General features: G+C 37.3%; 2 protein-coding genes across 2 annotated transcripts; both read left to right on the top strand.

The window, feature by feature from the left end:
* Window positions 1-1,287: 1,287 nt before the first annotated feature.
* On the top strand, window positions 1,288-5,603 carry LOC124290431 (uracil-DNA glycosylase-like). The gene is made up of 3 exons (XM_046727130.1): window positions 1,288-1,479; window positions 3,031-3,254; window positions 5,526-5,603. Exons 1-3 carry the CDS (start codon window positions 1,371-1,373, stop codon window positions 5,601-5,603), a joined length of 411 nt encoding a protein of 136 aa, XP_046583086.1. The 5' UTR covers window positions 1,288-1,370.
* A 498-nt stretch (window positions 5,604-6,101) lies between these two features.
* On the top strand, window positions 6,102-11,035 carry LOC124290440 (uracil-DNA glycosylase-like). Its single transcript, XM_046727147.1, has 2 exons — window positions 6,102-6,154; window positions 10,610-11,035. The coding sequence occupies exons 1-2, from the start codon at window positions 6,135-6,137 to the stop codon at window positions 10,890-10,892; spliced, it is 303 nt and encodes a 100-aa protein (XP_046583103.1). The 5' UTR covers window positions 6,102-6,134; the 3' UTR covers window positions 10,893-11,035.
* Window positions 11,036-16,960: the final 5,925 nt, after the last annotated feature.

The raw sequence follows: 16,960 nt of genomic DNA on the forward strand, positions 1-16,960 counted from the left end.
AAAATAATTCACCTTTATCTCTTCTTAATGACTGTCCAATGGATCATGTAATGAATCAGTTGTATTATGAATAATACATAGAAAGTAGACTTATTAGCATTTGATTAAAGCAATTAAAATGTATAGAATATGCATGTAAACATTAAATGTTGAAAGTGAACCATACTATAACACAGCAGGAGAATTAAGAAATTCTAATAATTACCTACTTAGCTAAATGTTAGAAATGGTCAAATATGAGTATCAATTCGTTTGCGTTTGTCCGAAGCATTCTGTCACCAATTGTGCATTCACAAAATATTATTGACTTAGGGACCGTTCATTATGGCTAGGGGTAAAATGGAGGGGAGGTGTGTGTGGAGGGGAGGTGTGTGAGAGAGAGAGAGAGAGAGAGAGAGAGAGAGAGAGAGAGAGAGAGAGAGAGAGAGAGAGAGAGAGAGAGAGAGAGAGAGAGAGAGAGAGAGAGAGAGAGAGAGAGAGAGAGAGAGAGAGAGAGAGAAATTGACTTTAAGGGGGTCACCCATTTTGTTCTGGGGGGAGGTGTGTGGGGGCACTTACTTTGTACATAAAGTTTAGTTAGGAGAGGGGAGTGCCATTCACATTGTACATTCTTCTCCATAAGAATCATCATCACACGCTAGCCATAAAATTTAAAAGCATCATGGACAGTAAAATTGCACTAGTTTCTAAGATAATTATTTTTGGTTTAAACGAAAATTTCGATACAAATTATAAAAACCAGAATGGCGTCCTCAGACTGTCCGCTTATCTAGACTTGCCATTTTTGAAATATTTATTATACATGCATGGGCGCCAGGCTACATGGAACATCCGCCAGTATGGATATCGTGTTAGCTCACGCTCTCTAGGACCAGCTATATCGTGAAAACATTAACACAAAAACATATTGATTTGTGACAAGCTTTGAGGTATGGTGCTTGTTAATCACATGATTTCCAAGGCTAAATAAGATCACTGCCACTGCGCTAGTCTGTCTCACAGTCCCTGAACCACATTATTTCCCTAGGTAATGCATTGCCCTCCCTGCAATGCTAAAACTGTAATTGAAGCAAGTCTAGATTTCCTCAGGCTCCAAACTCACTGGGGATCCTTTTCAGTTTAAATGTATTTATTTGTTACAATCGAAATAATGTATATTCAGGGACTAAGCATTAGTCTACCATTGCGCCAGCTTCTATTACGCGGACATAAATGTGACATTTAGCAAGGCCAGGTAAACGAGGATTTTACTCCCGCTTCTACCAACTTGAACGAAAGCGTCTGTCTTCGTTACTTCCGCAATACAGCGCTGTATCTAGGTCGCAAGTTGTGTTTTGAAACTTGATACCAGTTACCACGGCGATCTAACGATGCCACGCAAACGCAAAAGCTTGGCTCCTCTAGCTGGTCAACCCAAGGCAAAGAAACAGTCTAAAGGGAAACATGTTAAGGCCAAACCAAGAGCGGAAGAAAAAAAAGGTAGATAATGTCGAAACTCACGATGCACCACCCAGCCATTGATCACTGACTACAAGTACAAGCGTTTTACCGGCAATATCCATCGTTCGTTGACGTACACTGCTTTGAACAAGTCGTGGCATGACCAACACATAAATCGATTTCAACTGTTGAAGTATGCTTGTTTCGTAATGAAAATGTGACTGCAATAATACTCTGTTGACACAAGGAGACATATACTATATGATATAGAGCGAGTGTGAACTACCGTATTGCCCATAATAAGCTAATTTTTCTTTTCATTTAATTTCCTGCTCACCTGTGTTTGGAAATGACCCAGGTGTATGGGGAGAGAATCTTATAGGCTCTCAGTAATCCTGAAGGGGTCGTAGTCGGCTCAGGTACTTACACATATGTACCCCAGGTACGTTTCTGTATACAGACCTGTACCCTAAACAAAGTCAAATTTATACAGAAACGTAATGGTACCCTAAAGGAGGACGAATCTATATATTCCGCAACCCAAAACCGAAACTGTATGTAGTTGATCCCGTTCAATTTATTGCATTAGGTATTCTGTAGTCATTCAGTAAATAATCCAGTCTGGACCAGACAATCCGGTGATCAACAGCATGGATGGAGGGGGCTGGTTTGATGAAGTAGCAATATGTTTTTTGTTTTTAATGAATTATATACATATAAAATGACTAGTGAATTAAATCAGTACATTTGAATGAGTGGGTTTATAGTTTTGTGCCGCACTCAGCAATATTCCAGCTATATGGCAGCGGTCTGTAAACATTTTCAGGTAGCCAGGTTTCAGCAGTAAATACCAGTACTGTGAACCTCAAATAAATGTTGTGGAGTCAGGTTTTTATGGGTGTTTGTTTTGAAGTGCCCCACCCCCACCCCCACCTCTCCTCCCTCCCCTTTGAAAATGAGTAAAGACCACATTGAAGTTGATGTTTTGCACACACACACACACATGTACACGCCCCCCATGTGGTAAATTGAACCCGAGGTTTCAGCAGGAAGAGCAGATGCTTTAACCATTAGGCTACCCCACCACCCCCAAAAATGCTTGGAAAAGGTTGAATGGGCATAAAAGTAAACCAACAATTATTTTGTTCCTTAAACATGTTGATGCATGCCCTGGTAGCATTGATGAATGAATGCTCATGATGTTAATCACTGGATTGTATAGTCCAGACATAATGCTTTACATGTTTAGCAAGAATATTGTTGGCTGTGGCATTAAACAAACAAACAAGCAACCTTTGAGCAAAAGGTTAACATTTTAAGATAAAAATAGTGTGTATTGTAAAAGTGTCCTTGATTAATTCTGGACGATGTAGGTTCCTAGTTAATGTGATATGACCTTGACCACTCTGTCTTGCACACAATACCTTCCATGGGGCATCATTTAAAGATTTACAGCCGATTTCCTCTTAATTGTACCCTAGTAATACCATGAAAATATGGAAAAACTGAAGTCTCTCTTAGGATGTTAAACATGTCTAAAAGAAGTTAAATTGCCATACTCTGATCATGTTTTCCTCGTTTCCTCTTCAGCACCTGTAAAAGTGGCAGAAGCGAAAGCAAGCATGTCATCATCATTTGACCTGAAGTCCCTTCTAACGGAAAGCAGCTGGACAAAAGCCTTACAGGAAGTGTTCAAAGAGCAGTATTTTGAAGACCTCCAGAAACAGCTTGAGCAAGATTATTCAGGAGCAAAGCAGATCTTTCCTCCAAAAGAAAAGATTTTTAATGCTTTTAACCTGACCCCAATTGACGAGGTAAACATTTTTGTGAAAGTGTGAAGTTAGATCATAGATCTGAGTCTGTAAAGGCGTCAGATTTGTTGAACTAAAACTTTAATTGATAATCTGAAAATATTTTGAAATATTGGGTGGTTAAATTGTCCTTAATTGATAATCTGAAAATATTTTGAAATATTGGGTGGTTAAATTGTCCTTAATTGATAGTCTGAAAATATTTTGAAATATTGGGTGGTTAAATTGTCCTTAATTGATAATCTGAAAATATTTTGAAATATTGGGTGGTTAAATTGTCCTTAATTGATAATCTGAAAATATTTTGAAATATTGGGTGGTTAAATTGTCCTTAATTGATAATCTGAAAATATTTTGAAATATTGGGTGGTTAAATTGTCCTTAATTGATCGAATCTGAAAATATTTTGAAATATTGGGTGGTTAAATTGTCCTTAATTGATAATCTGAAAATATTTTGAAATATTGGGTGGTTAAATTGTCCTTAATTGATAATCTGAAAATATTTTGAAATATTGGGTGGTTAAATTGTCCTTAATTGATAATCTGAAAATATTTTGAAATATTAGATTGGTTAAATTGTCCTTAATTGATAGTCTGAAAATATTTTGAAATATTGGGTGGTTAAATTGTCCTTAATTGATAATCTGAAAATATTTTGAAATATTGGGTGGTTAAATTGTCCTTAATTGATAATCTGAAAATATTTTGAAATATTGGGTGGTTAAATTGTCCTTAATTGATAATCTGAAAATATTTTGAAATATTGGGTGGTTAAATTGTCCTTAATTGATAGTCTGAAAATATTTTGAAATATTGGGTGGTTAAATTGTCCTTAATTGATAATCTGAAAATATTTTGAAATATTGGGTGGTTAAATTGTCCTTAATTGATAATCTGAAAATATTTTGAAATATTGGGTGGTTAAATTGTCCTTAATTGATAATCTGAAAATATTTTGAAATATTGGGTGGTTAAATTGTCCTTAATTGATAGTCTGAAAAAATTATGAAATATTGGTTGGTTAAATTGTCCTTAATTGATAGTCTGAAAATATTTTGAAATATTGGGTGGTTAAATTGTCCTTAATTGATAGTCTGAAAATATTTTGAAATATTGGGTGGTTAAATTGTCCTTAATTGATAATCTGAAAATATTTTGAAATATTGGGTGGTTAAATTGTCCTTAATTGATAGTCTGAAAATATTTTGAAATATTGGGTGGTTAAATTGTCCTTAATTGATAGTCTGAAAAAATTATGAAATATTGGGTGGTTAAATTGTCCTTAATTGATAATCTGAAAAAATTATGAAATATTGGGTGGTTAAATTGTCCTTTTGTTTCATCAATATTGAGGAGATTTTTTAACCTAGTAACTTGATCTCTCTGAAAAGGTATAATTTGTTACGGTTATTTTTTTGTACACCAGGAATCTTATTACTGCATATACAGTATATTATGATAATTCTGTATATGTGAGTGAGCAAGTTTAGTTTTACGCAGCACTTAGCAATGTTTCAGCTATATGGTGGGCGGTCTGTAAATAATCGAGTCTGGACCAGACAATCCAGTGATCAACAGCATGAGCATCGATCTATGCAATTGGGATACAATGACATGTGTCAGCCAAGTCAGCAAGCCTGACCACCGATCCCGTTAGTCACCTCTTACGACAAGCATGGGTTACTGAATTCACATTCTAACCCAGATCTTCACGGGCTATTCTGTATATGTATGCATGGGTGTATATATATGATAGGGGGTGGTGGGGTAGCCTAATGGTTAAAGCGTTGGCTCGTCATGCCGAAGACCCGGGTTTGAATCCCCACATGGGCACAATGTGTGAAGCCCATTTCTGGTGTCCCCCGCCGTGATGTTGCTGGAATATTGCTAAAAGCGGCGTAAAACCAAACTCAGTCAGTCAGTCAGTATTCAGCTTGGCATTGTCTATAGCAATTGTTATAGAATAAGACAGTTCATCAGTCAGTATATATATGATAGATTTCTGATTTCCTGATTGTATATTTGTTGTTTAACGCTGTACTCAGCAATATTCCAGCTACGTGGTGGCTGTAAAAAACGAGCCTGAACCAGACATTCCAGTGATTAAAATCATGAGCATTGATCTAGTCAATGGGGATATGATTGTATTACAAGGTTATAAGGTTGAACAGTTGATGTGTTGTGAAATAAAAATGAGAAGGGGCAACTTCACTGATTTCAACACAGTGGTACCGTTCTTAATGGCATGTTGACAATGTGTGTTGTTTTTTAGGTGAGAGTTGTGATCCTTGGACAAGACCCATACCACGATGACGGGCAGGTGAGAAACTCACCTATAAACCTCAAGTGACATCACGCTATTGTTCAGTTGGGTTGTTCTTTACAGTAGTAAAGTTCTGCAGTCAGTTTCCTGGTCATTCTCCAGGAAATTCCAGAATTTCTTAAGGAATGCCCTGGGTTTTTATACATAGCCATTGAGTTTGAATTATTTTATTTGCACACGTTTTGAAGATTGATATAACTTTGTCTTGCTATTACCACGAATATGATGAAGTAAAATATCACAGTGTTGAAAATTTCCAACAATATTGTGTCAATGCCTGTTTTCAATATTTGTTTTAGGAGACATTACCAGAGTGGTCTAAGGGGAGGTAATTGTGTAGTATATGGGGATCTGGTTCTAACTGTTTTGGATAATTTGAAACCAAGGGCTTTTGGTTTTAGGCGCGGAAGGGCTGGCGTTCGGTGCCAGATGGACTGGCTGTTCCTCCGTCTCTAAAGAACATCTACAAAGGAATTGACAACAGACATCCCAGGGTTCAAGGCAGCCTGCTGGGCGGAAGTCTAGAGAAATGGGCTGTACAAGGAGTGTTCCTTCTCAATGCCTACGCTCACTGTGGAGTAAGTTTGTCACCGTAAAGCGTTTGTGTGATATATAGAGGTGACTGCTGAGGGCTTTTTAGCTCAACTGGCCCTGTGTCACAGCATGTACTATTGTCATTTTGTGTGCTATGAACATTGTCCGAAAATATTATGAAGTAATAATTCTATATTTTTGTCCTCTTCTCATAATGGCTTGGATGTTTCTATTAGAGCTGTGACGATATATCGTCGTATCGATAATCATGATATCTTTTCTGACAATAAATATATCGATACTTTTTTTAGTATCGTGATATGTATCGTTGACCTAAAAATTGTGAATTTTCACTGGAAATTGACGGGTGTGTCAAAATTTACACTGTTACTTGTTATTCAAATACACCTTTCTATAGAAAATAACTAAAGATAGCATATCGTGATCGCATTGTATCGAATCATTATCATTCCAAGATATCAAGATCATTATCATAAAATTTCTGTATCGTCCACACCTCTAGTTTCTATAAGGGTGTTAATGGCTTTCAAATCATCCATACCAGGGTTAGATTTGGTTTACAGCAACTCATGTTTTTATAAAGACACAACTAAGGGGATACATGTCTTATGTCTGGAAACTGCTGAGTGCAGGGTTTAAAACAACAAATAAAGAAATAAACTGACACATCAAAGCATCCAATTTTAATATCAATATTGTCACTAGGATGAATCTTTTATTCTGAAAAACATAAAGGGCCCTAGACGTGAAATGTGGTCAACAGGGTGATCTTAAGTAAGGCCATATAGTTCAAAGCTACGGAAGTGTAGTAGGGACACAGTGGTCTCTTTATCTCCTACTTAGGACATAATATCTCCAATGTAGGACTTACTATCTCCTACGTAGGACATAGTATCTCCTACGTAGGGCATAGTATCTCCTACGTAGGACATAGTATCTCCTACGTAGGACTCAGTATCCCCTACGTAGGACTTAGTATCCCCTACGTAGGACTTCGTATCTCCTATGTAGGACTTAGTATCTCCTACGTAGGACATTGTATCTCCTATGTAGGACATCGTATCTCCTACGTAGGACATCATATCTCCTACATAGGACTTAGTATCTCCTACGTAGGACATTGTATCTCCTACGTAGGACATCATATCCCCTAGGTAGGACTTAAGTCTCTCCCTCGTGGGACTTACATTATCACCTACATAGGACTTCGTATCTCCTATGTAGGACTTAATATCTCCTCGTTGGACATACTATATGTATTTTCTTAATATCTCCTACATAGGAGATGATAAATATATATAAAGATATTTCGCGATATATACACAACTAATGTTCCGTGAGGTGAAAGGAAATTGATAAGAATCCTGCAGTTATGTGGATGGGTCACACGTAATTATTAAATTCGAGCAACCACATCCAGACTTGATAATAATTTCTTCCATTTTTTAATGTTACAGTTTATGTCTACTTAGAGGCTAGTAATGGCTAGAAAGTACGAGGTATTTACAATTCAAATCTGGGTACTGAGTGTAAGCTTAATGTTGTAATTACACGCGTATGCCAATCATAGCAATTGAATAATTCCAGAAAAAAAGTTCCCTTTTAAAGTTTGTTTTTGTTTATGCAGGACGTTAGATAGTAGAAATGTGAGTCAGTGAATTTTCATGACACTAGCATGAGTGTTGCTATACAGTGTTGTTGTGTATAACGTTAGGGTGGCGTGAACCTTCTATTGATAAGTGCAGTTATAGCAATTTTTGGTATGGTTATGTTTGATCTATCATACATGCATCTATTCATACACAGAGGGAGAGAGAGGAGGGTAGGTGGGGAGGGATGAGGTTATGATATGAAACTCCTCCGCAAGTTGCTGCGTGTCTTCCGATGGGGCTAGGTTGGATCGGATACAACGCTCGTTGTTTGCGCTTTGTTCGTGATTGTTTACAGGTTGACTTGACTGGGTGAAAAAGTGTTGAATGCGGCGTAAAACAATACCAAATTCAAAGAATTGTCATTCTAGTTATTTGTAAACCACTGTAACACAAAAATACATACCGGTATATGGGCCAATGATCAATGTCACTCGCATTTAAAATGTTGCATAGCCTACCGACCGGATCTACTTGAAGTCCACCGGACCACAAGCACAGGTTACTGGGTTTAGTTCTAACACAGAATCCCCATGATGTGAAATGCCACAAACTCTTTTTTTAATTTTTTTTATTATTTCCAGTGATAAATTATATTTTTTAAAAATATTTTTTATTAGTCAAATATGACAGAAAACGCATTTCACGAGTATTTACAGTATACATTTTCATGCCACAAACTGGACAAGCTGTAATATTTATTCACAAGAAGATGGTAATGTTGTCTTTTATCTTGGAGGAAGGTCAGGACAAATATTGTTGACAAACATTTTCTGTGTCGACGTAGATACTACACTCGACCGGCTTCTGAATCGTGGAATAACCAGGCATAAATTGCCACCGATAGTCTATCACAGGTCTGTGCATGCTTATTATGACCCATTTGCTACAACTTCTGAAATATCCACTGCATAATAGTAAAGTGTAACAAAATGCAACACATAACAGTGAACTAACTGCAACGGGTAATAGTAGAGCAAACTGAACGCAAGGCAGTGAAGTATAACAGTCGGTCCAACACGTGACAGTAATGTGCAGCAATTAGTTCAACACATGACTCTAATAGTGAATGAAACAGCAGACTCTAATAGTAAATGAAACACATGATAGTAGATAGTGAGTGAGTGAGTTCAGTTTTACGTCGCTTTTAACTATTTTCCAGTAACATCATTGCAGGGGGACACCAGAAACATGCTTCACACATTGTATCCATGTGGAGAATCGAACACGGGTCTTTGGCGTGACTAGCGAACACTTTAACCACTAGGCTACCCCACCGCTCAGACTCTTATAGGAAATGAAACACATGTATACAACACTGACTGAAACAGTGAAACAGGGGATTATTTGAGTGTCTGGGGATTTAAGTTGACCATTTCAAATTAATGTATATTAATATATATCACTCATCTCCTTCAAAGGAGGTATTGTATGTCCTACGTAGGAGATACTAAGTCCTACATAGGAGATATTATGTACTACGTAGGATATAGTAAGTCTTACATAGGAGATACCAAGTCCTACGTAGGAGATATGAAGTACTATGTAGGATATAGTATGTCCTACGTAGGACTTCATAACTCCTACGTAGGAGACAGTAAGTCCTACGTAGCAGATACTAAGTCCTATGTAAGAGATATTAAGTATTACATAGGAGATACTATGTCCTACGTAGTACTTAATAACTCCTACGTAGGAGATACTAAGTCCTCTGTTGGAGATACTAAGTCCTACGTAGGAGATAAAACAACCTATGTAGGAGATACTATGTCCTATGTAGGAGATACTATGTCCTATGTAGGAGATACTATGTCCTATGTAGGAGATACTAAGTCCTACGGGTTTTTTATAACGTACATATATTCCATTACTTTTTATTGCATAAATTGTTTTCGTTTCGATATGGCTGCAATATTGCCGATGTGACGTTAAATATTAACTCACTCACTATGTCCTACGTAGGAGATAATGATACCAAAACATTTTTCACCACATTAAAAATCTATTTTTGAATTTATTCAGCCATTGCTCATTGTGCATGTGAAGCTAGCAGTGGTGCTCAGCATCCTGCATTGGAAATAAACACTATGTGTTTATCTCGCCAAGGTTTGCTAAATACAATGTTTATTCCCAAAGCAGGATATTAACCATCCCAAAACATATTCGGATGATAACGTATATATCTTTGTGAGTTAAATTTGGTTATTTGAAACAGGTGTAGCCAGTTGTCAATTATCCAATGAGTGTTGTGTAACCAAACTAGATTATTCAGTGATGGTGAATTCATAATGCAGAAATTTCTGTTGCTACCTTGATATTTTGTATTGACACTATAACTCCATTCAAGCATTTTTTACCAAAAATGTCAACCAAACAAAACATTAGGTTTGTACATGATTAAAATTCAATTACAGTGTCATGGGGATTAGTAGTTGTTTTTCAACTGAATATTTTTGTTTATTTTTGCCTTTAAAGTAATACTAAGACAGAGTTATCTCCCTTTCATTTTGTTTACATCTGGCATCATCCGCTTGATTTGTCATTCTAGATCACACTGTCTTGCCAACCTATGTGTGATAAATAGATCACAAAACTCGTGGATGTCAAATATGGATATTTTGCTTGTGAAAACATCAAAACGTTTAAGAATATTGTGTTGGACAATTTGTCATATTCAACACCCACAAGCTTTGTAATCACTATATATTGAGCTGCAGGTGCAATCTGTTTGTCAGGTGCAACAAGGTTATTACCTAATGTTGCGTTGGGTGCAAGAAGGTTTCATCTCCTTATTTTGATCCCTGCATTTCGTTACCTCTTCTGTTTCAGGGCACACACTCCTAACTCACATAAAGGCTATGGCTGGCAGAAGCTGACTGACCAGGTCATCAAGATCATCAGTGATCAGTGCCCATTTGTCGTTTTCATCCTCTGGGGAAACTTTGCTCAGAAAAAGGGCAAACTAATTGATGATAAGAAGCACGCAATCATTAACAATGCTCACCCCTCCCCACTAAGTTTTACCAGGTTCGCAGGCTGTAAGTGTTTCTCTGCCACTAATGATGCTCTGCAGAAGAAAGGGTTCTCTCCCATAAACTGGTCGCTGGAGTAACAGGAGCTGTAGCAGCTGGGTCATGAAGTCACATGACCTGTAGTATTTCAGGGCTCCCACAGGTCAGGGAAAAGTCAGGGAAATTGGGCATTTCTATGAAAGTCAGGGAAAAGTCAGGGAATTTTGATATGTTTTCAAAAGTCAGGGAATTTTGATATGTTTTCAAAAGTCAGGGAAAAGTCAGGGAAATTTGGCATTTCTATGAAAGTCAGGGAAAAGTCAGGGAATTTTGATATGTTTTCAAAAGTCAGGGAAATTTGGCATTTCTTTGAAAGTCAGGCAAAAGTCAGGGAATTTTTATATGTTTTCAAAAGTCAGGGAATTTTGATATGTTTTCAAAAGTCAGCAAATTTGGGGTTTAAGTCAGGGAAATTTAGGGTTTGGGTCAGGGAAAAGTAAGACTCAGAATGTCGCTAACCAGGTATGGTAGTAGTCAAAGTCAAAGAAGCAGCACATGTTACAGACATTTCATGAAATAAATTACAGTTCAGATAAGAGATTGCTTTTAACAGCATGTTTTACATAATGCCCTAGATTACATATTACATTTTCATTTCTGGAGGATAGAATGGAAACAGAGTCACTTGAAGGATATTTTTACAGATAATTATTTGGCAGGTATTGTTTTCTGAAATTAGCATAATGTGATTTTTATCTTCTACAGCCGGGTGACATAACAGACATATTCTTCTATGAAGCACAATCGGTTGGATTTGTGAATCAAACAATATGAAACATATTTTCTGGGTTAAAATTCCAAAATTCTGGGAAACTGACATAAATTTGATAAGAGCCTTCTTAGCATGAATGCGGGGTGATATAGTCGACGCCTTGCCCGTCTGTCTGTCCCTCCATCTGTAATCATTTTGTTTCCGGAGCATAACTCGAAAACGGTTCAATTTTTTAACAAAACTTTGCAGATATATCAAACAGAACCTAAAGTGGTGCCTTTGACTAATTACATATTTTTGTCATTTTTATTTTTCTTGGTTTCCATGGAAACCTTAAGTAACTGTCAGATGATTTGCTCTTTCATATTTGTATGGGCTGGGGGATTTGTCATCTTCTGATGACTCTTGTTTAGTATGGAAAAACACTAGTCCGAGATAGGCATAGTGATTAACAATAGATAATTGTTTGCCATTTAAAAACATTTTTCTTTATAGGCAACAGATCCACTTCTTCTAAAGATAACTATGTTAACAGATAATTTTCCATTCATTTGTATACTGTTCCAAAATATTATAAATAGTATGATGGCTATGGTGGTTTCTTGCAAATTGTGGAAGCCTATATTGGCCAAAAATACCCATATAAGTTTCATTGTTAAAGTACAGCATAGGTTTATAATATGCCCTATGTTCTGACATTTGCTGTTTATTCACAAATGGAAAGTGGTTGAATGGTGTTCATAATCTAGTTGTCATGGTTGTACTGAATGGAAAGTTACATCTTGCATGTTTATTCTTTCCAAATACGCCTTTGATAATTACAACATTTTGTGAAAATGAATACATGTGTTCCTGACTTTGAATGAAACAATTCAATTAAATCATTAGTTTCACATTTATGCTCTTTGTCAAAAGCCTTTAATATAAAATACAAAGTTTTCAGATGATATATTACTGACTGCACCTGAGAATATATATATGATAGTCCAATGTATCTAATAGTATTATGTAACATTGTGGCAGGAGAGTCAAGGAAAATTTTCTTCCTCACAAACATAAATGTTTTGGTTAATGTAATAAATTAACAAATATTGTGTGTATTTATGATATGTGTGAAGGAAATATCTTAACAGGGTGGTTAGGACTGACTGAAAGGGAGGAAGAAGGCCAGTTTTACACTTAAATGGTCAGGGAAAAATCTATACTTATCAGGGAAAAGTCAGGGAATTTTGGCCTGCCATGCCTGTGGGAACCCTGTATTTTTCGACCCTGTAGTGGCTAGCTCGAGTACCTGGTCCCTGCAATGACTTTATCGCAAGCATCTGGTCCCTGTAATGACTTTATCTCAAGTATCTGGTCCATGCGTTAACAAGAACTGTGGCAGCTGGTCATTACAGTGACAAGAGCCATTGCAGCTGGTTCACACATTGGCAAGAGCTGTAGCAATTTGTCATTACAGAGTTGTGATAGCTGTTGCAGCTGGTCCCTACAGCGACAAGAGCTGTAGCAGCTGGTCCTTACAGCGATAAGAGCTGTAGCAGCTGGTCCCTACAGCGACAAGAGCTGTAGCAGCTGGCCCCTACAGGGACAAGAGCTGTAGCAGCTGGCCCCTACAGGGACAAGAGCTGTAGCAGCTGGTCCCTACAGCGACAAGAGCTGTAGCAGCTGGTCCCTACAGCGACAAGAGCTGTAGCAGCTGGTCCCTACAGCGACAAGAGCTGTGGCAGCTAGCGACAAGAGCTGTAGCAGCTGGTCCCTACAGCGACAAGAGCTGTAGCAGCTGGTCCCTACAGCGACAAGAGCTGTAGCAGCTGGTCCCTACAGTGGCAAAAGCTGTAGCAGCTGGTTGCCAAATTGGCTAGAGTTGTAGCATCTTGTCATTACAGGGACCAGAGCTGTGGCAGCTGTAGCATCTCATCATTAGAGTGACACAGACTCATACAATCAACAGTTGGTTTAAGAGAGCACATCAGCACATGTCCAATAGCATTGATAGCAGTGCTTGCTTCAATCATGAAACAACATTGTCATTTGTGTGGGTGAATGAGAATTGTTCAGTGTCTCTTTTAACCAGATTCCAGCAATAGATTCCTTGCACAGGGTCCAATTTTGTCTTAGTTCTTAGGATTTGCACTAGCATTCAATATTTTTCAGCGTTACAAATATACCAATTTTTATGCATATCTTGTAAATGTAACAATTTGTTATCAATATTCTAAATCTAATTGTTTTTTTTACACCTATCTTGTTAATATAATATTTTTTTATTATTGCTTGTAAACTGATATAGTTATTTTTACACATGTTGTTTTGATGTAACATTAACCATATATATTTGTAGAGACTATATTTCTTTTTGTAATTTTCCCCCATGTTTTTAATGAGCAGTTTTGGGACAGATTTTTAAATAAAACACTTTGCGACAGTTTTGCATGTGTCATTCTTCAAAACTTTAGGTCATGTATCATACTGACACATTACTGCTTGACCAGATTGGTGACCATCAGCTGTTGAAATAGCTGGATACAGTGAAGATCTTCGTTAGAATTGGTCTTCAGCAACCCATGCTTGTTATGAGAAGCGACGGAGGGGATCGTTGGTCAGATTGACTAACTTGGTTGACATTCCACTTGCGCTTAGTCATTGAATATATACTCATGGAAATGAATAAGGGAACACATGAAAGTACAAGTGTTCCTTTATTTATTCTTGAGAGTGGAAGGTCGCGGGTTCGATCCCCGACAGCGTCGTACCAAAAGACGTTAAAATATGGTACTTGTTGGTCCCTGCCTGGCTCGGCATTAATGGGTACAACAAGGACTGGTTAAACTCAGAGTCAGTATACCATGCTTCACTGCGACATGGTATCTCAGTGGGCTAGCACTATAAAACCAGCTTAAGTCTGGGCTAGTACAAGCAGCCTCACACATACACGCGTTGTCATATGAGCCGAAATATTCTCAAGCCGCGACGTAAACCCAATTTCACCTCACCTCACCTTATTTATACCCAGAATTAGCCCATTTCTGGTGTCCCCTGCCGTGATATTGCTGGAATATTGCTAAAAGCGGCATAAAACTAAACTCAATCAGTCAGTATACCAAGAATTTCACCCACAGCACAATACATACCTTGTGAAGAAACCTGGAAAAGAATAAAGGAGGCTGTCTGTAATTAATCAAGTCTGGACCAGACAATCCAGTGATCAACAGCATGAGCATAGATCTACGAAATTTCAAAATTCCTTTTGTGATGGCATGTGTCAACCAAATCAGTGAGTCTGACTACCTGATCCCCTCAGTCGCCTTTTATGAGTGAGTTAGTTTAGTTTAACACCGCACTCAGCAATATCCCAGCATATGGCGGCGGTCTGTAAATAATCGAGTCTGGACCAGACAATCCAGGGATCAACAGCATGAACATCAATCTATGCAATTTGGATCACGATGATGTGTCAATCCAGTCAGCGAGCGTGACCAGCCGATCCCGTGAGTAAGCCTCTTACAAGTTTCTGAAGATCAATTCTAACCCGGACCTTCACGGGTGTATGAGGTTTATACAGCAAAATTGATGTTTGTGACGACAGCAGTCCTAAGCGTATCTAACCCTTATTCCCAGAGGGGCGGTGGGGTAGCCTAGTGGTTCAAGCATTGGCTCGTCATGCGGAAGACCCGGGTTCGATTTCCCACATGGGTACTATGTTTGAAGCCCATTTCTGGTGTCCCCCAACTTGATATTGCTGGAATATTGCTAAAAGCGGAGTAAAACCATATTCACTCACTCTATTCCCAGAATTCAAATCACTAATAGAACTGTATCTGTGATTCATAAGAACACAATACAAAACAGAACACAGATTCAAAACCCTTTATTTCAAAGTAAAAAAATATAAACGTTGGTTGTTTAACAATACTTTAAAAGCATACAGTTAGGTCTGGCTATTGATGATATAGATTATAGGAATTGATAATCATCAACTAAAAATTAATAATTGATTATCGCTAATTATCGGAGACGTAACTTCGAGCAAAAATGCCCAAACTATCTGAAATAAAGGAAAATATTTCACATCACTGGGAGTGCTGACATGTTTTTGCTGTGATTATTAACAAAACTACATTCTGAACACAATTTAGAAGCAGATTACGAATAATGTCCTAAATTGGTATTGTGCGAGAAAATTATGATTTTTTTTCTACCACATAGGTTGATATACGATATTATTGATCACACAATTTTCATATCAATAATCATTAATAATATTTCCAATCGATGATATTTCTGATTAGCCAGTGCTAGATACAATCACATATTGATAACACATTTGTGTCTCGGTCCAGTATATGACAGATGGACATGCCAAAGTCACAGAAACGGAGAATTATATCTCCTTCCAAACGAGCAATCAGAACTAAATGAGCTGTTGCTTAGATCCTGCTGGAACAAGCAAAAATAAGCTCTTAAGACAACTGAAACTAACTGTCATACCGTTAAGTATTTTTAATTTAATTAAATGGGAATTTTCATTTGTGAAGTTTTTTCAATTTGGATGTATATATCTTGTTCATTTTGTCAGGAATGTAGTCAGATAAACAGAATTCCCATGTACCATACTCAAATGAGATTCTCAGATATGTAGAGCTGATACAAGTGATGAATCTCGATCAGTGCAATATCTGTTTGAAGCCCAACACATGTGTTTAGCTTATTATGGTATATTGTCATTGTTTTGTGCCTATATATTTCTTGGCAATTATACAATTTTACATACTTCAAGGATTTGGGCCTGAACATAACTTGTTCATTTCTGACGACTAAATGAATCTTATCATTTTAAACATATAAAACATGGATTTTTTTATCAACATTGAACTATAATGGAATGATACTGAATATATACATTTCAACAACACAAATAAATAAATGATACAAGTAAACATGTCTCAAAAAATAACTTGTCACCATGACATAGAATGATAAATAAAAAATATGCTTTTGTTCATTGTGGATGGATTCATGTAAAGGCATAAATACAACAAGAAGTGGTATGGCCCATATATCTTCGAGGCCTGGTCAAGTCGGACATTGTTTTTGAATTATTGACTTTTAATGTTGGCAGAAGCTTAAACCAAGAAACAAATTATATAAGGTCTCAGAACAAAAGAACAACCAGATGATATCAGTAGATGTGCCCTTACCCAGGTAATACAGATCATGATATGTGCCCTTACCCAAGTAATACAGTTTGGGACATGTGATCTTACCCAGGTAATACAGTTTGGGATATGTGATCTTACCCAGGTAATACAGATCGGGGTATGTGATCTTACCCAGGTTATACAGATGGGATATGTGCCCTTACCCAGGTAATAGAGATCAGGATATGTGATATTACCT

The sequence above is a fragment of the Haliotis rubra genome, unplaced genomic scaffold (assembly GCF_003918875.1).
Source record: "Haliotis rubra isolate DU_JTF1 unplaced genomic scaffold, ASM391887v1 Scf465, whole genome shotgun sequence".
Lineage (NCBI taxonomy): Eukaryota > Metazoa > Mollusca > Gastropoda > Lepetellida > Haliotidae > Haliotis > Haliotis rubra.